This window comes from Papaver somniferum, chromosome 9 (genome assembly GCF_003573695.1).
Source record: "Papaver somniferum cultivar HN1 chromosome 9, ASM357369v1, whole genome shotgun sequence".
NCBI classification, from domain to species: Eukaryota; Viridiplantae; Streptophyta; class Magnoliopsida; order Ranunculales; family Papaveraceae; genus Papaver; species Papaver somniferum.
The window spans coordinates 203,745,620-203,766,088 of NC_039366.1; the positions used below are offsets into that span (position 1 = coordinate 203,745,620).

Genomic DNA, 20,469 nt, shown 5'->3' on the forward strand with positions numbered 1-20,469 from the left:
TCGGACACGATGTCAATATTGCTTATTGACTTCTCGAACGTGTTCAACATGGTAAGCATATCTCAGCTCATCAAGGAGGTTCGTCTTCACTGTCCAAGCATGTTTTGATAGGGGACTTTAATGAAGCAAGTTTCCATTGTAAATTCAAAGCTTTTTGAGTACTAATAATTGACGAAAAGAAAGTTTAAAATTCAAAGTTTTGTATATTCAATCGCAGCAGAGCAGAAGAAGCTTAACATAATATGAACACTCAGACATAAATATACTGATTCAGAACATAAAAATGTGTTTTTCATTATAGGCTGATGTGGCAGCTCCACGTGGGTCTCCACATCGGAAACAATTTTTAAGGAGTTTAAAATGTCGGTCTTTAAAGAATTATTGTAACAAATAACAAAAAGAACACAAATTTATCTTATTTCTTGCCAAATAAAAAGGATTAATTATGATCTGGACCCATATATGGAAGAAGAATTGATCATCAAACAACCATGAGACATAGGTGAAATGTCGTATGTTACCATTGATAGTAATATGGTCGTTTAAATTGCGAGCCGCAGCACCTAGAGGAAGACACACAGCACTACTAATAGACGTACAAAGACAGCAACTGTCACGGATATCCCCATTTTTTAAGCCAGATCAAGAAAATTTCTTATGATGATACAAGGAGATTAGGATGAATAATTATTACAACCGAGTGAGAACTATGATCATTTATTTATTTATCTTTTTAGGTGACACTGAAAATAATGAGTTGGTTAACTATTCAGTCAATGACACCAGGTGATTTGGTGTGTTAATTTTTTTTGTGAATTCATGAATACTACAAATTGTTGAGTCCAAGTGAGACGGATTGTTAGGTACATGTCAAAGAGTAGTTCAAGTTGTTCGGAGTCTTTGAGCAACAATTTTAATAATCTGATATAAGCTCACATCTAACAAAATTGACCATTTTAAAAGCATTTCACCCTCTCACGCTTGTTTTATAAGCAACCCTATTAGTTGTTGACAAGTAGGATCCTTAAACCAACACTAAGGCCTTTTATCTTGGTGTTCATCACAGTTTGTAACCAAGAGAATGGGTAAATGGTAAGAGCCTATTGCATCAATATGAAACAATTTTTGAAATTGTTGTAGCGTTGCAGCCAATGACCATTCACCAAAGCACAAGCAACAAAAACCATTATCTTTGGTACACTTGGAACCAAAGACATTTTATTTATCCCTGCATTATTGACTGATGCTAAGGTGGTGAATTTTCGTGACCTTTGATAGACTTTAGGCAGTGACATTTCTCATAATTAGACTGATAAAATGTAAGCTGCAAAGGCGTAACTGGAGCGGAGCATATCTCCATGAAAGAAGAGAAAGACCAATTTAGATACTCCTGGTTACATTGACATAATAAACATACCTACTCTGCAGGAGCAACATCATTGACACCCTATGTATGATGGATCCAGTGGTCTCAGCTTAACAAAACAGTGTGGGTAATGGGTGTAACCAACTGCTATTCGGGTTCAGCTAGACTATGCGAAGTCATTGTAATAGTCACAACTAGTATATATATATGAAAGCACAAGCAACAAAAACCATGAGTGTGCGCGACATACTGTTAAAGAGCCGCTATAGTATATGAGATTGTAAATGATCCTGCTGCATATACATATAACCCAAAAAAAAATGTTGAAAGTAAATAGCAGTTCATAACAGCTTAAACTGTAGGAATAAAAATCAGTTCACTGTTTTATATATTTTTTCAGTTCAGCATGGAATGTGTATACAGAGTTGATAACGAAGTTTCCAAATGGAACCATGATTCCAGTGTCAAGGGTGTCTTAACTTCACACTTTCTATGTAAGTTTGTCAGGAACAAACATTTAATTTTTACTGTTGTTATTATTAGAAACTAAGCTTTGACCTCAGCGAAGATCCACAATCTCGAACTTCAATTTAGGATTCATGTAAACATGTGAACAATGCTCATAAATAGGACTACCGTCAGAAGGCTCCTCATGTGCATGAAAGCCACGTTGTTGACAATGACGAATCAAGGAGACACCGCCAGGATCAGATAAATGGAATATCCCATGCTGTCTGCAAGTAATAATTGAGTAGGTGATAGTCTGTAATCTTTGAATGTTTAAAACAAAGTTGTTAGTTCGTTCGACCGATATAATGAAGAACGGGTGGTCTTGGACTACTACACAGTAACAATCATTTTTCATGATCCAGTTTTTAAACTCCCATTTCTTTTTTTGTTTACTTCAGTTCTACTATCCCAGAGTAGAAAATTTGTTGGATAGAAAAGCAGTGTGGGTAATGGGTGTAACCAACTGCTATTTGGGTTCAGCTAGACTATGCGAAGTCACTGTATAGTAATAATTCAGGTACAAAGGGAGAGACAAATTCTACCTGTAAGTATCTGAAGGGGCCATCACAATCGCAATAGCTTCAGGTAACATTATCTAATAGAAAAGCCACGTATGATCCATGTTAGATTCAAATTAACTGCAAAAGATGAAGTAGGTATGGGAAGTATATTGATGTCTACAGGCATATAATAGCAACTCCAAAATAGCCTATCCTTACCTGGTATGCGTACTGTGTATGCAGATCGACCGAAGACATAGCACAAGTCTGTGAAGGGTGTGTCTGGAAAACAAACCAGGAACTTAATCATGCCAACATGGATATACATACTGTAACTTATAGACTAGTTTGTTCCTAAGTTCAATATCCTAGGAAGGATTAAATAAACACTAACTGAAACAACAAATTAAATAGAGGTGAAATTCAAACCAAACAAAGCAATTAAAAAGATGGGATTAAGAAAATTAATAGAATAGAGGTGAAATTCAAGCCAAACAAAGCAATTAAAAGATGTGATTAAGAAAATTAAACCTGTTTAAGGAGAGAACCAGCGGTTCGATAGTATTCACGAAGTGGAACATCGATATTTCCGTCTTGGCTTTTAAATATGCCCTGATGATAAAAAAAAAAATAAAAAATTGTTAGGGTTAAATTTTGAACCAGAACAGTGAAGAACAACAAGAGAGAAATATTTGGTTTTTCAAGAACTTTTGTTCATGGCGCTTATAAAACGTAAAAGAAGAATTTTTAATTCCTCGGGGTTTCTGCAATTTATGTCGACATAATTTCACCTACTCCATAGGGTCATAATAATCAATTTGTCGTTCTGGCTCTCAGTCTTCTTTCTTCGGTTAAATAAAAAGATAAAAAGAGAAACTAAAAATACCAATAGATAGCAACCTTGATGACTTTTTTCTTTTTGTTTCTTTTACTCTTCCTTTGGAGCCACCGGATAATATACGGTGCTGGTGACGCTATCAGCGCCCCTGCTACTGATGCGCCTATAAAAATGTAATCAATCTTATCTTCTTTTCTCTCCCCTTTAACCATGTCAATGACTTCCGCGGGCAAGGAAACCAGTACAGGCAGTGTGATGGTCTTGTTGAATTCAGGTATGATCAACTCTATGGAGGCTAGATTCAATACCATACTTGATGAGGAGCCCAACTTCTTGGGATTATCTGGACCCACAAAACAAAAACATCAAACAAATCAATAATTCTTCAAAACTGTTTCACGTATCTCCACATATATCTGCTACTTCAGCCCAAAATCTTCCTAAATCTGACTCTTTGTTTTTACCTCTAATCTTCTTTACGATTTAAGTAAATCAATTATCACAACTGGCAAGATGAAGAATTAACAAGAGTATAGTTTTGTCATCATTTTAATGGTTTTCTAAAATCAAAACCATAGTTTAACTTTTGTATTTCCTGTAAATCATAAGTGGTAAACACTATGAATCAGTTTTATTTTTGAGTACAAATAATCGACGAAAAGCAAGTTTAAAATTCAAAGCTTTGTATATTCAATCACAACGGAGCAGAAGAAGCTTAACATAATATGAACACTCAAATATAAATATACTGATTCAGAACATAAAAATGACTTTTTCATTATAGGATGATGTGGCAGCTCCACGTAGGTCTCCATATATGAAACGATTTTTAAGGAGTTTAAAATCTCTGTCTTTAAAGAATTATTGTAACAAACAACAAAAAGAACACAAATTCGTCTTATTTCTAGGCAAACAAAAAGGATTAATTATGATCTGGACCCACATATGGAAGAGGAATTGATCAACAAACAACCATGAGATATAGGTGAAATGTCGTATATTACAATTGATAGTAATATGGTCGTTCAAATTGCGGGCTGCAGCACCTAGAGGAAGAACACACAGCACAACTAGTAGACTACTAAGACACCAACTGTCACGACTATCCCCATTTTTTTAAGCTAAATCAAGAAAATTTCTTATGATGATACAAGGAGATTAGGATAAATAATTATTATAACCGAGTGAGAACTGTGATCATTTAGCTATTTAACTTCTAAGGTGACACTGAAAATAATGAGTTGGTTAACTATTAAGTCAATGACACTAACTGATTAGGTGTGTTGATTTTTTGGTGAAATCGTGAATACTACAAATTTGTTGAGTCCAAGTGAGACGGATTGTAAGGCACATGTCAAAGAGTAGTTCATGTTGTCCGGAGTCTTTGAGCAACAATTTTAATAATCTGATATAAGCTAACGTTTAACACAATTGACCATTTTAAAAGCATTTGAACCTCTTACAGTTGTTTTATAAGCAACCATATTAGTTGTTGACAAGTAGGATCCTTAAACCAACACTTAAAATATTTACAGGGCCTTTTATTTTGTAGTTCATCACAGTTTGTAATCAAGAGAATGGGTAAATGGTCAGAGTCTATTGCATCAATATGAAACAATTTGAAATAGTTGTAGAGTTGCAGCCAATGACTATTTACCAAAGCCTTATCAAGTCTAACTTTCACATTATCAGACCCAGCTTGCCTATTGGACCAAGTTAACTGAGACCCTATATAACCTAAGTCATTCAAGTCAGATCTATCAATGACTTAATAAATGATAAGATACTCAGCAGTAGTTGGTCTAATATTGGAAAATCTTTCCTGGGCAAACATAGTTATGTTAGATTTACGTAACACACTTTAGATTCAACTTGATAATCAACCAAAACTTAAACGAAAATCAAATATGTATCTAACATATTTTTTAGAGAGTTATTCAATGCTCGATATCTCATAGAAATATTTTTGAATGCATTTTAATATTGTGAGGGTCAAATACCCGATGGACAAGTGTCGACATCTCAAGGGATGAACTCATGATAAAACGATAAGATAGAAGTAGTGAACCAATCCTAAAAGGTGATTTCGTCTGAATCGAGACGCATGCCACCGACGCTACATGCATGAAGCGTGTGAGGAGTGGTTTAATCCTCTCAGACGGTCAATTCTAAAAAGGAGAAGCGCATTTAATGAAAGATCATAACAAGCATGGGCGAGGTCACATCACATCAGAAGACTCAGACGATCTATACCACAACCCGAGGATGTTACATCATGATGCCCTACAAGGAGCAGCAGTGCGAGAATACACAAAGCGAGAGAACTCGGAAGGAGAACCGAGCGAGACATCACGAGGGAGAGTATAAGTATCGTCCGAAGTAATGAGAAGATATGTGATAACCTCACCAGCTCGCCGAGGGAAATCCGAGCCTTCACGAGTCTAAATTATCTATAAATACCAGTTCATGTAGAAGAAGATGGACAAGTTATGTAATGTTAGATGGTCTTTCTACATAGAATTCCTGAGAGAGGTCTAAAGAAAGAGAGAATAAGAAATCTGAGTGATGTTTGTAGCTCTTTCAAGGGTAAGACCTTAATAAATAGTTGCATATTTACCTCCAGGGTGTAAATCCATAGGATGTAAATGGGTTTTCAGGAGGAAACGTAAAATAGATGAAACTTTTGAAAATACAAGGCTAGGTTAGTAGCTAAAGGCTATAAACAAAAGGAAGGTGTAGATTTCTTTGAAACCTACTCACTTGTTACGAAAATTACTTCTATTAGGATGTTGATTGTTATAGATGCAGTTCATAAACTAGAGATACATCAAATGGATGTTAAGACATCTTTTCAAAATGGTGAATTAGATGAAGAAATTTTAATGGAACAACCTGAGGGATTTGTAGTGAAAGGTTGTGAAAAGAAAGTTTGTAAACTGAAAAAATCTTTGTATGGATTGAAACAAGCACCTAAACAATGCATGAAAAATTTGATCATGTAATGTTTTCCAGTGGTTTTAAAATCAATGAATCTGATAACTGTGTTTACACTAAACTTGTGAATGATGCTTGTGTAATTTTATGCTTCTATGTTGACGATATGATTATACTTGGTAAGAACATGAATGTAATTAATTCCACTAAGAGCATGCTAAATGAGAACTTTTACATGAAAGACTTAGGCCCCGCAGATGTAATCTTAGGGATGAAAATTATAATAAATTCAAACGGTTATAGTCTTAGTCAATCTCATTATGTTGAATCTGTACTTAGAAAATTCAATCATTCTGATTGTAAACCTGCTTATACTCCGTATGATCCTTTTTGTAGTCTCAAAAAGAATAAGGGTAATGCAGTTTCACAACTTGAATACTCACGAGTTATAGGAAGTCTGATGTATTTGATGATCTGTACTAGGCCAGACATTTCTTATGATGTGAGTGGGTTAATTAGGTATACTTGTAATCCAGGGCAGGAACATTGGAATGCACTTTTTAGAGTGTTGAGGTATTTGAAATACACTTTGACCTTTTGTTTGAATTATGAAAGGTACCCTGCCGTTCTTAAGGGATTTTGTGATGCAAACTGGATATCAGACTTAGAGGAGTCTAAGTCTACAAGTGGATATGTTTTCATTCTAGCAGGTGGGGATGTTTCTTAGAAGATTTCCAAACAGACTTGTATAGCTCGGTCCTGGGATCCGAGTTTATTGCGTTAGATAAAGCAGGAGGGGAAGCCGCTTGGCTAAGATGCTTTTTAGAAGACATTCCTCTCTGGCATTGGCCTGTACCAGCTATATCTATACATTGTGATAATCAAGCTGCTATAGCTAAGGCTAAAAACAACTACTATAATGGGAAGTCTATACATATTCGTAGAACACATGATACCCTGAAAGAACTAATCTCAAAAGGCGTTATTTACATTGAATGGGTGAAATCCAAGGAGAATATCGCAGACCCTTTGACGAAAGGTTTGTCCAAAGGAGATAGTTAGTAATGCATCGAGGGGGACGGGATTAGGCTCATTAAATAAACTTACCAAGAAGGATACTCAACCTTGCTGACTGGAGATCCCAAGATCAAGGTTTTGAATGAGACAACTAATTTGTGGTGGGTAGAGGTAAACACTATCAGAGAACTTCATTCTCTGTCCCTTCCCTATGGTGTAGATGTGATAGTGTGACTGCATGTGAAGGATGACTTTTAACTAAGTCTTAATGAGTTCTATAGTTTCAATTTAAGATTGAAGTGGGGCGTGGAAGTAAACACTTTTGATGGTACTCACCTATCTGAATGTGGAAGTGGGTCGCTTCCTATGAGAATACAGCTGATTCTCTAGAGCATTATGAGAAACGGGATTTGTCCAGGGCCAAAAAGGACACAACGACACGAACTTAACAGCACCTAGAGACATATCACGTGTGGTTATTATCGCGGACTACATCAAACGATGGCAGTTCAAGACATCGCGTTCACTTTCCATCAAGTAGTTCCGGCAATTTCTCACTAAGCAAAGGATCAAGACCTCATGGACACCTCTTGCCTATAGTGGTATTTCTCGCTTTCCGTTTTCTGATTTTATCGGTATTTCATTCATGTGGGGGATTGTTGGAGAAATTCAGTTTTATTGCTTTGGTTTTATAGTCTTGGTGGGAATGGACCTTAGGACCTTTGCGTCTCTAAGAGCACTTACTCATTTTCTATGAGTGAATGAAATATGATCTTTAGTCCCACATTGGGTATAACTAAAGAGAAGATCCACTGTATAGCTATTGCTTTATGGAGGGTGGAATGGGTGGGGCAAAAATTACTTTTCCCCACTAAGGTTTGAGCCTAGGGCTCGGGCTCGTTCTTGTGTCGTGACATAGGTCAATCAAGACTTATCTTTTTGGAAAAAATTCTTTTAATTTATTTCCTTAAATATTTTAGAATCAATAAATTTTGTCTTAAATATGGGAGGGCGTGTTGACCTGGAGGAGATTTATTCTTTTCGTTTTTAAATGCAGACACGTGAAACAGCAAATATGATCTGGAATCTATTGGTCGTGCGAGATTCCCGTCTCACTGCTTTTATCTATATATTGTTGCTTTTAAACAGAGCTTAGAGCTTAATTAAGGAAAGAGTCGTGCTTCAATTTATACGGGTTATAGCCTAAAATGAAAAAGTGATTTGCAGAAACAAAGGAGATATCGATCAATTTTAAAAATGGAAATCCATAAATTGAAATCTGAATCAATAAAATCATACCTGATGACCGAAACAGATACCAAGAAGACGTTTCTTCAAGAAATTCAGAAGTTGAATGATCCAAATATCATCCCCATGAGCATCACTAGCACTTCCTGTTATTACAAAACCATCATATAACTCAATTTCTTCATCTTTTGGAAACTCACCATTACACACTTCTAACTTATCCCATGTTTCTCCTTCTTCTCTAAACAAACTAAGAAATACACCAAAATAACCTCCATATCTGTTTTTAGCGAACTCTGAATCTTGTGCACATAGTAAAACCTCATATCTTCTCATTTCTTCTTTGTTTATTTTTGTTTTGGTGTTCTATCTAATCTCCCGGTGTTTGGGTTTAAAGAGATGGAAGGTGAAGGAAAACGTTTTCTGTGTGTTCTTATCTGTAATACTATGTGTATATGCAAGCGTAAATGGCTTTAATGGTGGAATTAATTTGGAAGTTGTTGTGATATATTATTTTAAAGTACCTTTGATGAATAAGATGAATACTTTAATGGAAGATATATGCTAAGATTTTGAGATATTGGTGAAAGAGAAAAAGCGCAATGTTAGTTATAGACTTATAGTTAGAGCATCTTTAGCGGTTGAATATTTATTTTTGCAGAATATTTATTTTTGCAGAAAATAAAACTTATGGTAGAAATTTATTTGTCTCAACATAGAACCTTATTTTCTAAAACCCAACTGAGGTGCTGGAGTGAAGTTCATGCGGCAAAATTTCAAATAATTATTTATGTTTTTTTTTCATATTTGTATAAATGAAAAAATCTTGTGAGATTATAGTATTATACTTGCAAATATTATTACGGATTTGTACAAGTTAATTTCGTTCAAAAATTCTGCCTAACAGGTCGTGATTCAGCAGTAATACGGAATAACATACGTATATGTAATCCGTTTTAGAGATATAAATCCGGCGTACAAAATTCATCTTATATTAACCTGTAAAAAAGTAATTTTTAATATAATTTCTCATTAGAGACTATGATTTAATAATTTACATAAACTATACGTACAAGCTTCTCATCAAGAGCATACACACCGGATGTATGTATCTAGGGGCTTGATGAAGTTAAATCATCTGTCGACAAAGGAGTGTAGAGAGTTACACAAATCATTTCCGATGTAAATAGGATGTCCTTTCTTCTTCTTCTTTTTTGCGTCTGTTTCGTCCTCTTTTTCGGTTAGACATCTTGGACTCCACAAATTTGTAGTATTCACGACTTCACCAAAATCAACACATCTAATCAGTTAGTGTCATTGAATGAATAGTTAATCAACTCATTATTTTCAGTGTCACCTAAAAAGATAAATAGTTAAATGATCACGGTTCTCACTCGATTGTAATAATTATTCATCCTCATCTCCTTGTATCATCATAAGAAATTTTCTTCATCTGGCTTAAAAAATGGGGATAGCCGCGATAGTTGTTGTCTTTGTACGTCTACAAGTAGTGATGTGTGTTCTTCCTCTAGGTGTTGCTGCCCGCAATTTAAGCGACCATACTATTATCAATGGTAATATACAACATTTCACCTATATCTCATGGTTGTTTGTTGATCAATTCTTTTTCCATATGTGGATCCAGATCATAATTAATACTTTTGTTTAGCTAGAAATAAGACGAATTTGTGTTCTTTTTGTTGTTTGTTACAATAATTTTTTAAAGACCGAGATCTTAAACTCCTTAAAAATCGTTTTCTATATGGAGACCTACTTAGAACTGCCACATCAGCCTATAATGAAAAAGGCATTTTTATGTTATGAATCAATATATTTATGGTTGAGTGTTTAAATTATGTTAAGGGTTCAGGGTTTGAATATACATAGCTTTGATATGGGAGGGTTTGAATAATTATTGATTTGTTTGATGTTAAACACTATGAATCAGTTTTATTCAAAACTGTTTCACGTATCTCCTCACAAGTGGTAAACACAATGAATCAGTTTTATTTTGAGTACAAATAATCGACGAAAAGCAAGTTTAAAATTCAAAGCTTTGTATATTCAATCGCAACAGAGCAGAAGAAGCTTAACATAATATGAACAATCAAACAAAAATATATTGATTCAGAACATAAAAATGTCTTTTTCATTATAGGCTGATGTGGCATCTCCAAGCAGGTCTCCATATAGGAAACGATTTTTTAAGGAGTTTAAAAATTTCGGTCTTTAAAAAATTATTGTAACAAACAACAAAAAAAAACACAAATTCGTCTTACTTCTAGCTAAACAAAAAGGATTAATTATAACATGGACCCATATATGGAAAAGAAATTGATCAACAAACAACCATGAGATATAGATGAAATGTCGTATATTACCATTGATAGTAGTATGGTCGCTTAAATTGCGGGCTGCAACACCTAGAGGAAGAACACACAGAACTACTTGCAGACGTACAAACACAGCAACTATCAAGGTTATCCCCATTTTTTAAGCTTGATCAAGAAAATTTCTTATGATGATACAAGGAGATGAGGATGAATAACTATCACAACCGAGTGAGAACTGTGATCATTTAGCTATTTATCTTTTTAGGTGACACCGAAAATAATGAGTTGGTTAACTATTCAGTCAATGACACTAGCTGATCAGGTGTGTTGATTTTTTGGTGAAGTCGTCAATACTACAAATTTATAGTCCAAGTAATAGGTGACACTGAAAATAATGAGTACTATCCAATTCCTTCGAGATGGTTAGGTGTGTTCCTTTGGAATTAGGAGACTGCATGAAGAGGCACCCACAATGTACAAACAATTAAAAGAATGGACAATGGAAACAGTAGCAGCTATCCGAAGAATGCCTACCCCAAGGATATGATATTACAAGTACAGTTCAAAAGCCTAAAGAATGGACATCGAGTGGTCAAATTCCATACCCTTTTGCAACGAAGACACATTTCCAAATCGGTAACTTATAGTTTGAGCCTTTGAGGACCTTCATACACATAAGAGCAGCTCCTATACAAGTAACGACATAAACTGCAATATGTAGATCAGTTACCAGTAAATCACCAAAACAAAATTAGAATAATATCAAGAACCCAATATTAAAGTATTACAATCAAAAAATCATGAACTGGCCTTACATTTCAGAGATCCATCCAGCAGAGGGCATGCGGCAGTGCGCAGCCATGGGAGTATGGCAATGACTGTTGGGAAAGGATGGATGGCTTGCAGTGGATGTGAGAAAATGGCCGTGTAAAAGGCAGCATGATCCTCCAATGACGACACGCCGTCCCATCACACGCCGACCCACCACACACCGTCCCATCACACACCGGTTTATGGGTATGCAGCAGTGGGCGTGCGGCAGTGGGCGTACGGCAGTGGACATGTATCAATGGGTGTATGGTAATGACTGTTAAGCAAGAATGGGTGGCAATGGATGTATGCTAGTTTCTGTGAGGCAATGAATGGGTTGCAGTGGAAATGGTTGTGTAAACGCAACATGATCCAATGGCCCTAAGATTAAAGCAATAATAACATAATCAGTATACATTTGTGAGATGAAAAGTTCCAGTATGAGGAGCTGATTAAAATGTGAGGCACCGTATCAACAGCTTGGCTGCTTTCTAGGCGAGGTTTGGTATCCCGATCATGTCAGGAATCAGTCCTGTCAAGCTGCAGTAGTGATCTCTGTACAATTCCTGATGTTATTCTTTCAAGTCAATCTAAACATTCCAAGAATGCACTCCGTAAAAGATTTGCAGTCTTACAATATAAAAATTTGTGCGCAAGTAAGTCGATACATCTCATAAGGCATCAAGTACTCAATTCTTAACCTGCATCAGGTACTCAATTTTTAACCTGGAAAGCGGAGACTGCTCTCATATGTTACACACAAAAACATACGAGACTCCTGATGGAGAATCAAAACAGTAAAAATTATCCAAAGAAAGAATTCATCATTTGTATGAAGTTACAAGTACCTCAATTGAAGCGCCGAAAGAATGGTCCTCATAGTAGCCAAATTCTTTGCCCTTTTGTGATAAAGACAATACAGGAAAACTAATACTTTGATGACCTTCATAGACATTTAGTGCAGCTCCTACAAGTAACAACCAGAAACTTGACATTAATTAATGAGAGAGATCTTTTCCCTATTGTGGTGTAACCAAATGCATCAAGCTCAAAACCAAATGTGTTTTCAGCAGTCTCTTCAACCGTTGTTTCTTTTCTGCTAAGATCAAATTTGGTATCTCAAATAAACACAATTTCTGAAATAGCAATGAAAATCAAAAGTTTAAGAAGCAAACTGGTAACCTATTGAACAAAATCTGTCTTCATCTGGGGTTCAGAACAAACAGCTTTCTTTTGAGTTTAACTTGTAAACCATTCCTTTGCAGATGACCCTCTTATTGTTCTCAACGTACCTGTACCAGATCCAATGAAGTTTCAAACTCAGATTAAATGAAATTACACAACTAATAAGTACCAGAAATAAATTTCACCAAGGAACCAAATAGTTTTATAAACTCGATCTATATACAGTACTTTACTTCTAAGAAATTGATTCTGGTTTGGACCCTTACACTGAGTTTTAAGATAGCAATTGATTCTTCTGAGGGAGGGTTTTAATGAAGAGGAGTAGGAAATCGATCTAAGATAGAAATTAGAGGTTTTAATTTAGAAATTTGGATGATGGATGATGAAGAACAAGAAAAAAGATCTAGTTTGTGTTTGAGATTTAGAATTCAGATTCTCTTTCTAATTAGAGAGAGAGATAAGATTGATGTGTTATTTCATTACTTCCTGGAAATACGTGTCCAGACATTCTTAAAATTTTCAAATTTCCAACTTTTAATTGTCAAATACCATTACGTGGATGTCTAGCTTTACCTTGCGATGCCAAGCCTAGTTAGTAAGTTCGCGAATGATTCGCGAATCATTCGCGAATTTTTCCGTATCACGAATTTTACTGTCTTATTTGCGTACGTTTGCAACTCCGAACCCAAGTCGCGTATTATGTGGCATTCCCGGATTATTCACGAATCGTTCACGAATTTTACGTATCCCGAATGATACGTCCGCTTAATTCGCCATAAATTCTTTAGCTTTTACTTTTTAAAGACTCCACTTTCTGGGCTTTACTTCCTCCCGAGCATACACGACCGAATATTAGACGTGTTGTAATTTTTATGAAACAAAAACGACTGAAGAGATTTGAAGGTGAAGGTGAGAGAGATCTCAAACTCACTAACCAAGCATCTAAACCACCATATGACGTCCTCTTGGATAACTAATGTTGTATATATTATTAATATCATCATAATAAGTTTATTTTTTCTTTAAATAACTCACACATATGCATAAAAATTGGTCTATGACCTTATAAATACAAATTATTTGTTATATATAGATACCGAATTTTCAGAGCCGAACTCACATTTATAAATCGAATTATACACGTACGTATGCCGTTCCGAATTACTGACGAATCACGTCCCCTTGACCGAATTTTGGACCGAATCTGGATTTTACAAAACCGTATAATACTCGTACGTTTGCCGTTCCGTGCGTTTGTCAAATCCCGAATTGCTAACTAGGATGCCAAGTCCAACACTCCAACATTTTTACTCAGAGAGACAATTTGAGGTGTTTCATTTTCATTTTTTTTTATTCAAGATTTCACAACTCCAACATATTTCTTTAATTTTTTGTATTTTCATGCACGAGTGCAATTTCTACTAACACTTAAGTTAGTGCTGCCAGTTCTCTAATCATATAGTTTCCTAAATATCGAATACATTCTTGTCATATTCTGGAGTACATGATCCGGCTAAGGGAGAAATATGCCTACAGTAAGGATTGTTTGTCGTTTTTGTATTCATTACGTGTATCACAAAGCGACTAATATAACCGGTTATGTGGGAAAGGTACCACTCAACCAGTTGATATAGAGTTTCAATCTAGCGGTAAAATGTTGATCGCTAGTTAGAGACTACACTGAAAGGCCTAGTCATAGTCCTTATACTTAACCACTCGGTGTGGTTTACAACTCCCTCTCTACACTTCTCAATCTCTCACTTAGAATATTATAACAAAATCCATTGTTTTCATTTGTCTCATCTACATAATTTATTATTACTAAGAAAAGAGAAAAATGTACCATTCCTTGCAACTTGGTAACTATAAAGGAGTTTACAGCATAACTTTAACAATGAAAGATAAAACGGAGATCACATGGCCAAGTTATTAAGATTGAGAACTTCACACAAATCTAACTGAATAGTCTAACCAAGATTTCTATTTAGGAACATACCAACCACTTAAAACGGGATAGAGAACACAATTTTCACACCGCCATTATATGTTGCTTACCAAATAACAATGAGTTCTAAAAGTAAAAAAGAAAATGTAAAGCGTGAATTATTTTTTACTGTCAAAACACGGGGTACCTCGTGTTAGAACTAAACATCAATAATATTGACTCACCGTATTAACGAAAATGGATATATCAATATCAAAATAATATATATGAGTAGTAATGTTGACTGAAAAAATACGTCATATATATTATAGATCATTTTTATTTATTTTCTGAAGCATATGCATATATTATAGATCATGCATGAATAATCTTCATGCACTGATGAGGGTTGTTTTTATTAATTTTTGGATTGTCACACTACATGGAGATCAAGATGTCTAACCGAATAAGAGTACGAAACAGACGCAAAAAAAAGACATCCTATTTACATCGGAAATGATTTGTTTAACTATCTGCACTCCTTTGTGGATGGATGATTTAACTTCATCAAGCCCCTGGATACATTGTTAGAATACGGGCATCCAACTCAAAACCAATTGGCAATGAGTGGAGAGGCCCTAAAGGCTTATAAGCCGCAGGATCTAGATTGCCCGTACTATGTGGGACTAATAATCTCAACATACATACATCGGGTGCGTATGCTCTCGATGAGAAGCTTGTACGTATAGTTTATGTAAATTATTAAATCATAATCTCAAATGAGAAATCATATTAAACATGATTTGGAGGTAAACATCTTCCGAAATGCTTGACATCTTCTTCGTGTTTCACAATTAACTTGACAACTTTAAAACTCAAATAACTGCAGACTAAACTAGTAATGAGTTTTCTCTGGAACTGGATTTTTCTTTGTTGAGTTTTTTCTTGGTTTTGGAAGGTAAGGCTAGGAGTTAGTGAGAAGTCATTATAGAGCCACAGATCATTTTCATCTAGTTTTCAAAAAGTGAGAGACATGAAAATTGAACGGCTAAGAAATTAAGAAAGTGACTGAACCATGAAATTTTGCCTAACTATTGGTTGGACCCACTAATAAAACAGCTCAGTGTTAGGTTTTGACCATTCTTGACCCTTGACATGCATGTAAACTCTGCTAACTTAGCTATGTTGTTTATCTTCAAGTGAGGTTTAAACTAATCGGTTTATCTTTGGGGAAGACTGTTCGTCCCTAGAGTTGAGGAGGTTCATTTCTAAAGTTTGAACAACAAAAGGCTTAATTAACTAATGTAATCATAAGTTTGAACAACAAAACAATAAAGATTCCTCGTAAAACATCAAGGATGAAAGCAATTAATATTCTTTCACTTTCGCTCTATCCTATCTTTATTGCAAGGATGATGAAAGCAATTTGAGAGTAGAAACAAACAAATCATAAAAGTAGAGAAAGAGATGTGGGAGGTTAGAAAGAAAAGAAGCCCCATTTTCAGAATAAAGTTCTTTTCCTCTGCCTAACTATTTGATCAAGGCTTCAGTGCAGATGTCCATTTCCCATACCTAATTTCTTTCTTTCTTAGCTCTATGGTCCTATCTCTTGTACTAGTTGGGATGAAAATCAAATTCTATCTAGTGCTATAGTTAAGAATAATCGGGTTTCCAAAAGTCTGGTATGTCCACACTAATTCGTGGATTTTGAATCTGTAATGGACTTCAAGTGATTGCTAATGTAATGGTAGATAACAATTTATGGGAAGACTGCCATCCCCAGAGTTGAGGTTCATTTCTGAAGTTGCTTCATGATATTCTATAATTGCATGAAATCCTCCAAGTGTCTGAAATGTCAATGTATAACTCCTAGCTATGTTTTGTGTATTTATTGTTGTTGCAGCTTATGGTGCAGGAACATCTTCGGAGGAGTAGCGCAGATCTTCAACAAACATATCCAACTACTACTACTATTCTGGATTGATGACAACAATTGAATCACAAGGGAGATCGTCATATACTGAAATTCTTTTTGCGAACTAAACATATGGGTTTACAGGAGTTCAGTTAAGAAATTCTTTTTGCGAACTAACCGAACTAAACATATAGGTTTACAGAGAAGAGTTCGGTTAAGGGTTTTTATTTTTGCGAACTAACCGAACTAAACATATGGGTTTACATAGAAGAGTTCCTGTAAGGATTTTTTTTTTTGCGAACTAACTGAACTCTACACATTGTATTCTATATAAAAATTCGATTACGAAAATAGAAAATTGTATTAGCCGAAGTGTTCATCATGTTCAGAAAGTTCGGTTACCAAACTAGATTTTTTTAAAACTCCTACTAATCGAACTTGCTACTGTAATTTCCATTTTTTTTCCCTATTTTGATGATTACTACTCAATTTTTTCAATCAAATTAACCACATCAGTATCTCATTTGGTGTGAAAGAAAGCAGTAAAGTCTACGATAGCTACTGGCATCTTTATATATAGATTTATACAATGAATGTTTGTATATATCTAATTAAGCATAAGATGTTAACGAGTGTTGAATTTTTAATGCTAGTTTTAAAAGTTTGAACATATAATCCATCCCTCTTTGTGGACAATTTTGACAAAAGCCTTATTCTCATGTTTATGAAATGCAGGTTCCTTTTTTCTTTTCTTTTTTTGCTAATTCACAAATTTTATTTACGGATAGCCAAAAGATCAAAAAGAAGACAACTTAAAAAAGCAAGCTACTGACAAACAAATAAATCAGAAGCAATTACTTCCCTGCAACTATTATGTTTAAGCACATCTAGTCAGTTCTAATGGTTTCCAATGATACAAGTAAATGTTGTGAGGCAGCCTAGTACAGCAACACTAAGAAAACCATAACCAGACACATAACGACCTATCCATACCAAAATGATTATGCCCCTGCGTCAACCACATTACATGGCTGACATGGCATCTAATTTGAACAAATCAAGAGGATTATGCTTACAGGGAATGCCATCTATGGTTTGGAAATAAGTGAATGGCACTACTCGAAATTATAAGCTGATACTTAAAAATGAGACAGGGAATACGGTTTTGCAATAAGTGAATAACACTAATTAGAGAATGGCGAAAACGTTAAGCGGATGCTCATCCAAAGGTAAGATGCATCTCTTAACATCCTCTTAACCAACCTAATCACTAATATCTATATGCTTTTGCAGATTCAAAACTAAACCAGTTTCAGATCACTAACCATATTGTCAAAATCAAAGAAGATTGAGAATATAAAATGAAACACCATACCTTTCTATTCAGTATTACTCACCGAGTTTGATCCAAGAACTTCAAGTTTCTTATACTCTTTAACTTCCAGGGACCGATTGGCAGCGGCGAAGAAGAGGAGAATGGTGGCGATTCATATTTTGAGTATCTACGAAACAAAAAGTTTGTTATCAAAATGAATTTACTGAAATATGTTTGGTTACAGTTGGTTCAAATAATAAAACTCAAAACTAGCAAGTAGAAGGTGCGGTGGTCAGTTCGACCTTGATCAGGTACATAATAGATGCTTCCACTTGCAGTTCTAAAAAGTAAAAGTAATCCAAAGGTTACCTGTTCGATGCAAATGATTATAGGCTCTTTATCAGAAATTACACTGTGGCTATTCTCGCTTCTTGGCACCATTCTTGGCCTCTGGGCACAATAAACATTAAGCAAACAGCCCAAATGGAGTTCATCGACAAGAACGTTTTGAAAGCTGCCGGGACTAGGATTCTCAAGATCGTCTACCTTTGTCTAACGACCACCTCTTTTTTTCATCAACAGAATTGTTACCATTCATATAGTGGAAATACTCCTAACTCTGAGACATATTACTGTTAAAATAAGATCCTAATTAGATTTATTTTGGAAGTAACAGAGTGTTTCGACAAAAAGAAACAGATTTCTTTAAAATTAGAGAGAGGTAATACTGACCAAGGTTTTAAAATAGGCCCTGCAAGGTCCTTGCACGTAACCCCTTTTACTTATTGTAACCTGACCTGTCAAGAGAGAACTGCATTGTGTTAATATTAGCCTTTGATGTCATTCAAATCAACTGGAAAACATTTAATCAACTTCACTAATTATCCCAATCTTATAATTCCTAAATGACATCGACAACATCCCTTGCACACAGCATTATCTAAAATAAGTTGCTAGAATGACCAAAAATTGGAATACGACCTTGTAGAGGTCACTGTTTGAATACAAAACCAATAGGATAGATATTGAAATACACATAGTAATAGCAGGGGCATGCTCCATATCATTACTCTACAACGGGCAAGTTTCATAAGGAAACTCTTGTTATTTCTATGGAGATACACCTCTATCATTTTTAAAGCAGTTCCTAGTTAAACAGAGTAACACTGCTTGACAGCAAAAATAGTCATACGAACATTGACATTTCGTAAATACATAACGCCTTATCCTGCGTAAACATGAAGTGGGTCTAAATTCATCTTCTTCTAACCTCAGCGACTGTAAACTAGTAATTCCTCAATTTAGCCACAGAGTTGGATAACATCATACAAGTGAATAATCCCCAAACCGCAAAACCTAATCAACCCCAACAACTGCAATTGTCACCGCACCTCAAAATTTATCTAAAAAATATCTGCACAACATCAGCTCATTATTTGACCATCTACACTTAGTCCAACTTTCTCAACAATGAAAAGAAATATAAAGATTGTTCATTAGTGAATTTTCACCGGCTTAAACGAAAAGAAGAAGTTCATACATGATTTCGAAAATACCATTCAAATCAAAATGGGGGATTTTCACCTTTTAACCATAAACACCCAAACAAAAAAAAGAAACTAAAAAAATCATAATCACAATCACAAATTCCTAATTGAACCCAATTTTTAAAATCCCTCATTGTTCAAACCTTAGGTTCATAATTGATAAATATAATAAGAGTAATCGAAGAATAAGATAAATCATACCAGCAACGATTTGAATGAGTTGAAGAAAACAAATTTAATCGCAACGAATCACCTCCATCGTTATTATTTCTCTTCATGTTCCTCTGATATTAATGAATTGAAGAAGCAAAGAGAAACAATCATAAGTATGATTTGGATTGGGTATTTAATCAATCAGAAAGATAATGGATTTGGATTCTTTGTGTTCACCTTCAGATCTAGCAATTGAAAAGAGAATTTTTTTTTTCTAGGGGTTTTGTTCTCTTGCAACTGAAGAGAGAGATAGAACTTTGGTAACAACGATGTGTTCTGTAGGCCGGGTCTTTGGAAAATTAGCTAAGTTAGGATTCGGTTCCCATATTATTTTGGTTCCGGGATATAAATTATTTTAAGGTTCTAAAACTTGAATTGGTTCCAAACAAAAGATTAATAAAATATTAAAATTATAATTTACATTTTCCAAATTTAAAAATAAACTATTGTGTTAGCTATGTCTGAGTGTGTTACTAATGAAAATGATAAAGAGTTATAAACATGGGGTTCATTTTAGTATGATTGAATTTTGGGTATAAATAATTGTAATAGTGATTTAGTTTAAAGGGTGTTAGATATGAATAACTAATAATCTCACACTTTGAATAGTTATTTAGTTTTTATGCATTAAATCCTAATTATGGTAACTATAAGTTAATTTGCTAACTCTTTGTAAGGGTTACTAGAATCATAACGGTTCATTTGAGTTACAAACATAAACTTAATTAGGAAACCTATTGTTAGGGAAACCTGGATTTGGTGTAGTGTTCGTACAACCTTGTGAGTATAATCCAGGGCACACTTTTGGGAGGAG

The 20,469-nt window shown here is 34.9% G+C and overlaps 2 protein-coding genes across 14 annotated transcripts; both read right to left on the minus strand.

Annotated features, from left to right (window-relative positions):
• Positions 1 to 1,723: 1,723 nt before the first annotated feature.
• LOC113310561 lies at positions 1,724 to 19,939 on the minus strand. 13 transcript variants are annotated; one of them, XM_026559270.1, is made up of 14 exons: positions 19,644 to 19,939; positions 18,628 to 18,692; positions 18,265 to 18,527; positions 17,978 to 18,082; positions 12,739 to 12,848; positions 11,562 to 12,523; positions 11,352 to 11,454; positions 9,487 to 11,197; positions 8,465 to 8,559; positions 3,277 to 3,557; positions 2,908 to 2,988; positions 2,596 to 2,658; positions 2,419 to 2,471; positions 1,724 to 2,100 (listed from the first exon to the last, which is right to left on the minus strand). In XM_026559270.1, exons 10-14 carry the CDS (start codon positions 3,523 to 3,525, stop codon positions 1,926 to 1,928), a joined length of 621 nt encoding a protein of 206 aa, XP_026415055.1. In that variant the 5' UTR covers positions 3,526 to 3,557; positions 8,465 to 8,559; positions 9,487 to 11,197; positions 11,352 to 11,454; positions 11,562 to 12,523; positions 12,739 to 12,848; positions 17,978 to 18,082; positions 18,265 to 18,527; positions 18,628 to 18,692; positions 19,644 to 19,939; the 3' UTR covers positions 1,724 to 1,925. The 13 variants fall into 13 exon arrangements, 12 of the variants coding, with proteins under 12 accessions (XP_026415055.1, XP_026415056.1, XP_026415065.1 ...); XM_026559271.1 differs by having other exon boundaries at positions 17,956 to 18,082; XM_026559280.1 differs by lacking the exons at positions 17,978 to 18,082; positions 18,265 to 18,527; positions 18,628 to 18,692; positions 19,644 to 19,939 and adding an exon at positions 13,008 to 13,460 and having other exon boundaries at positions 11,562 to 11,937; positions 12,025 to 12,111; positions 12,405 to 12,523.
• Positions 8,213 to 8,749, minus strand: LOC113313112 (gamma-glutamyl peptidase 2-like). Its single transcript, XM_026561831.1, has 2 exons — positions 8,465 to 8,749; positions 8,213 to 8,290 (listed from the first exon to the last, which is right to left on the minus strand). Exons 1-2 carry the CDS (start codon positions 8,747 to 8,749, stop codon positions 8,213 to 8,215), a joined length of 363 nt encoding a protein of 120 aa, XP_026417616.1.
• Positions 19,940 to 20,469: the final 530 nt, after the last annotated feature.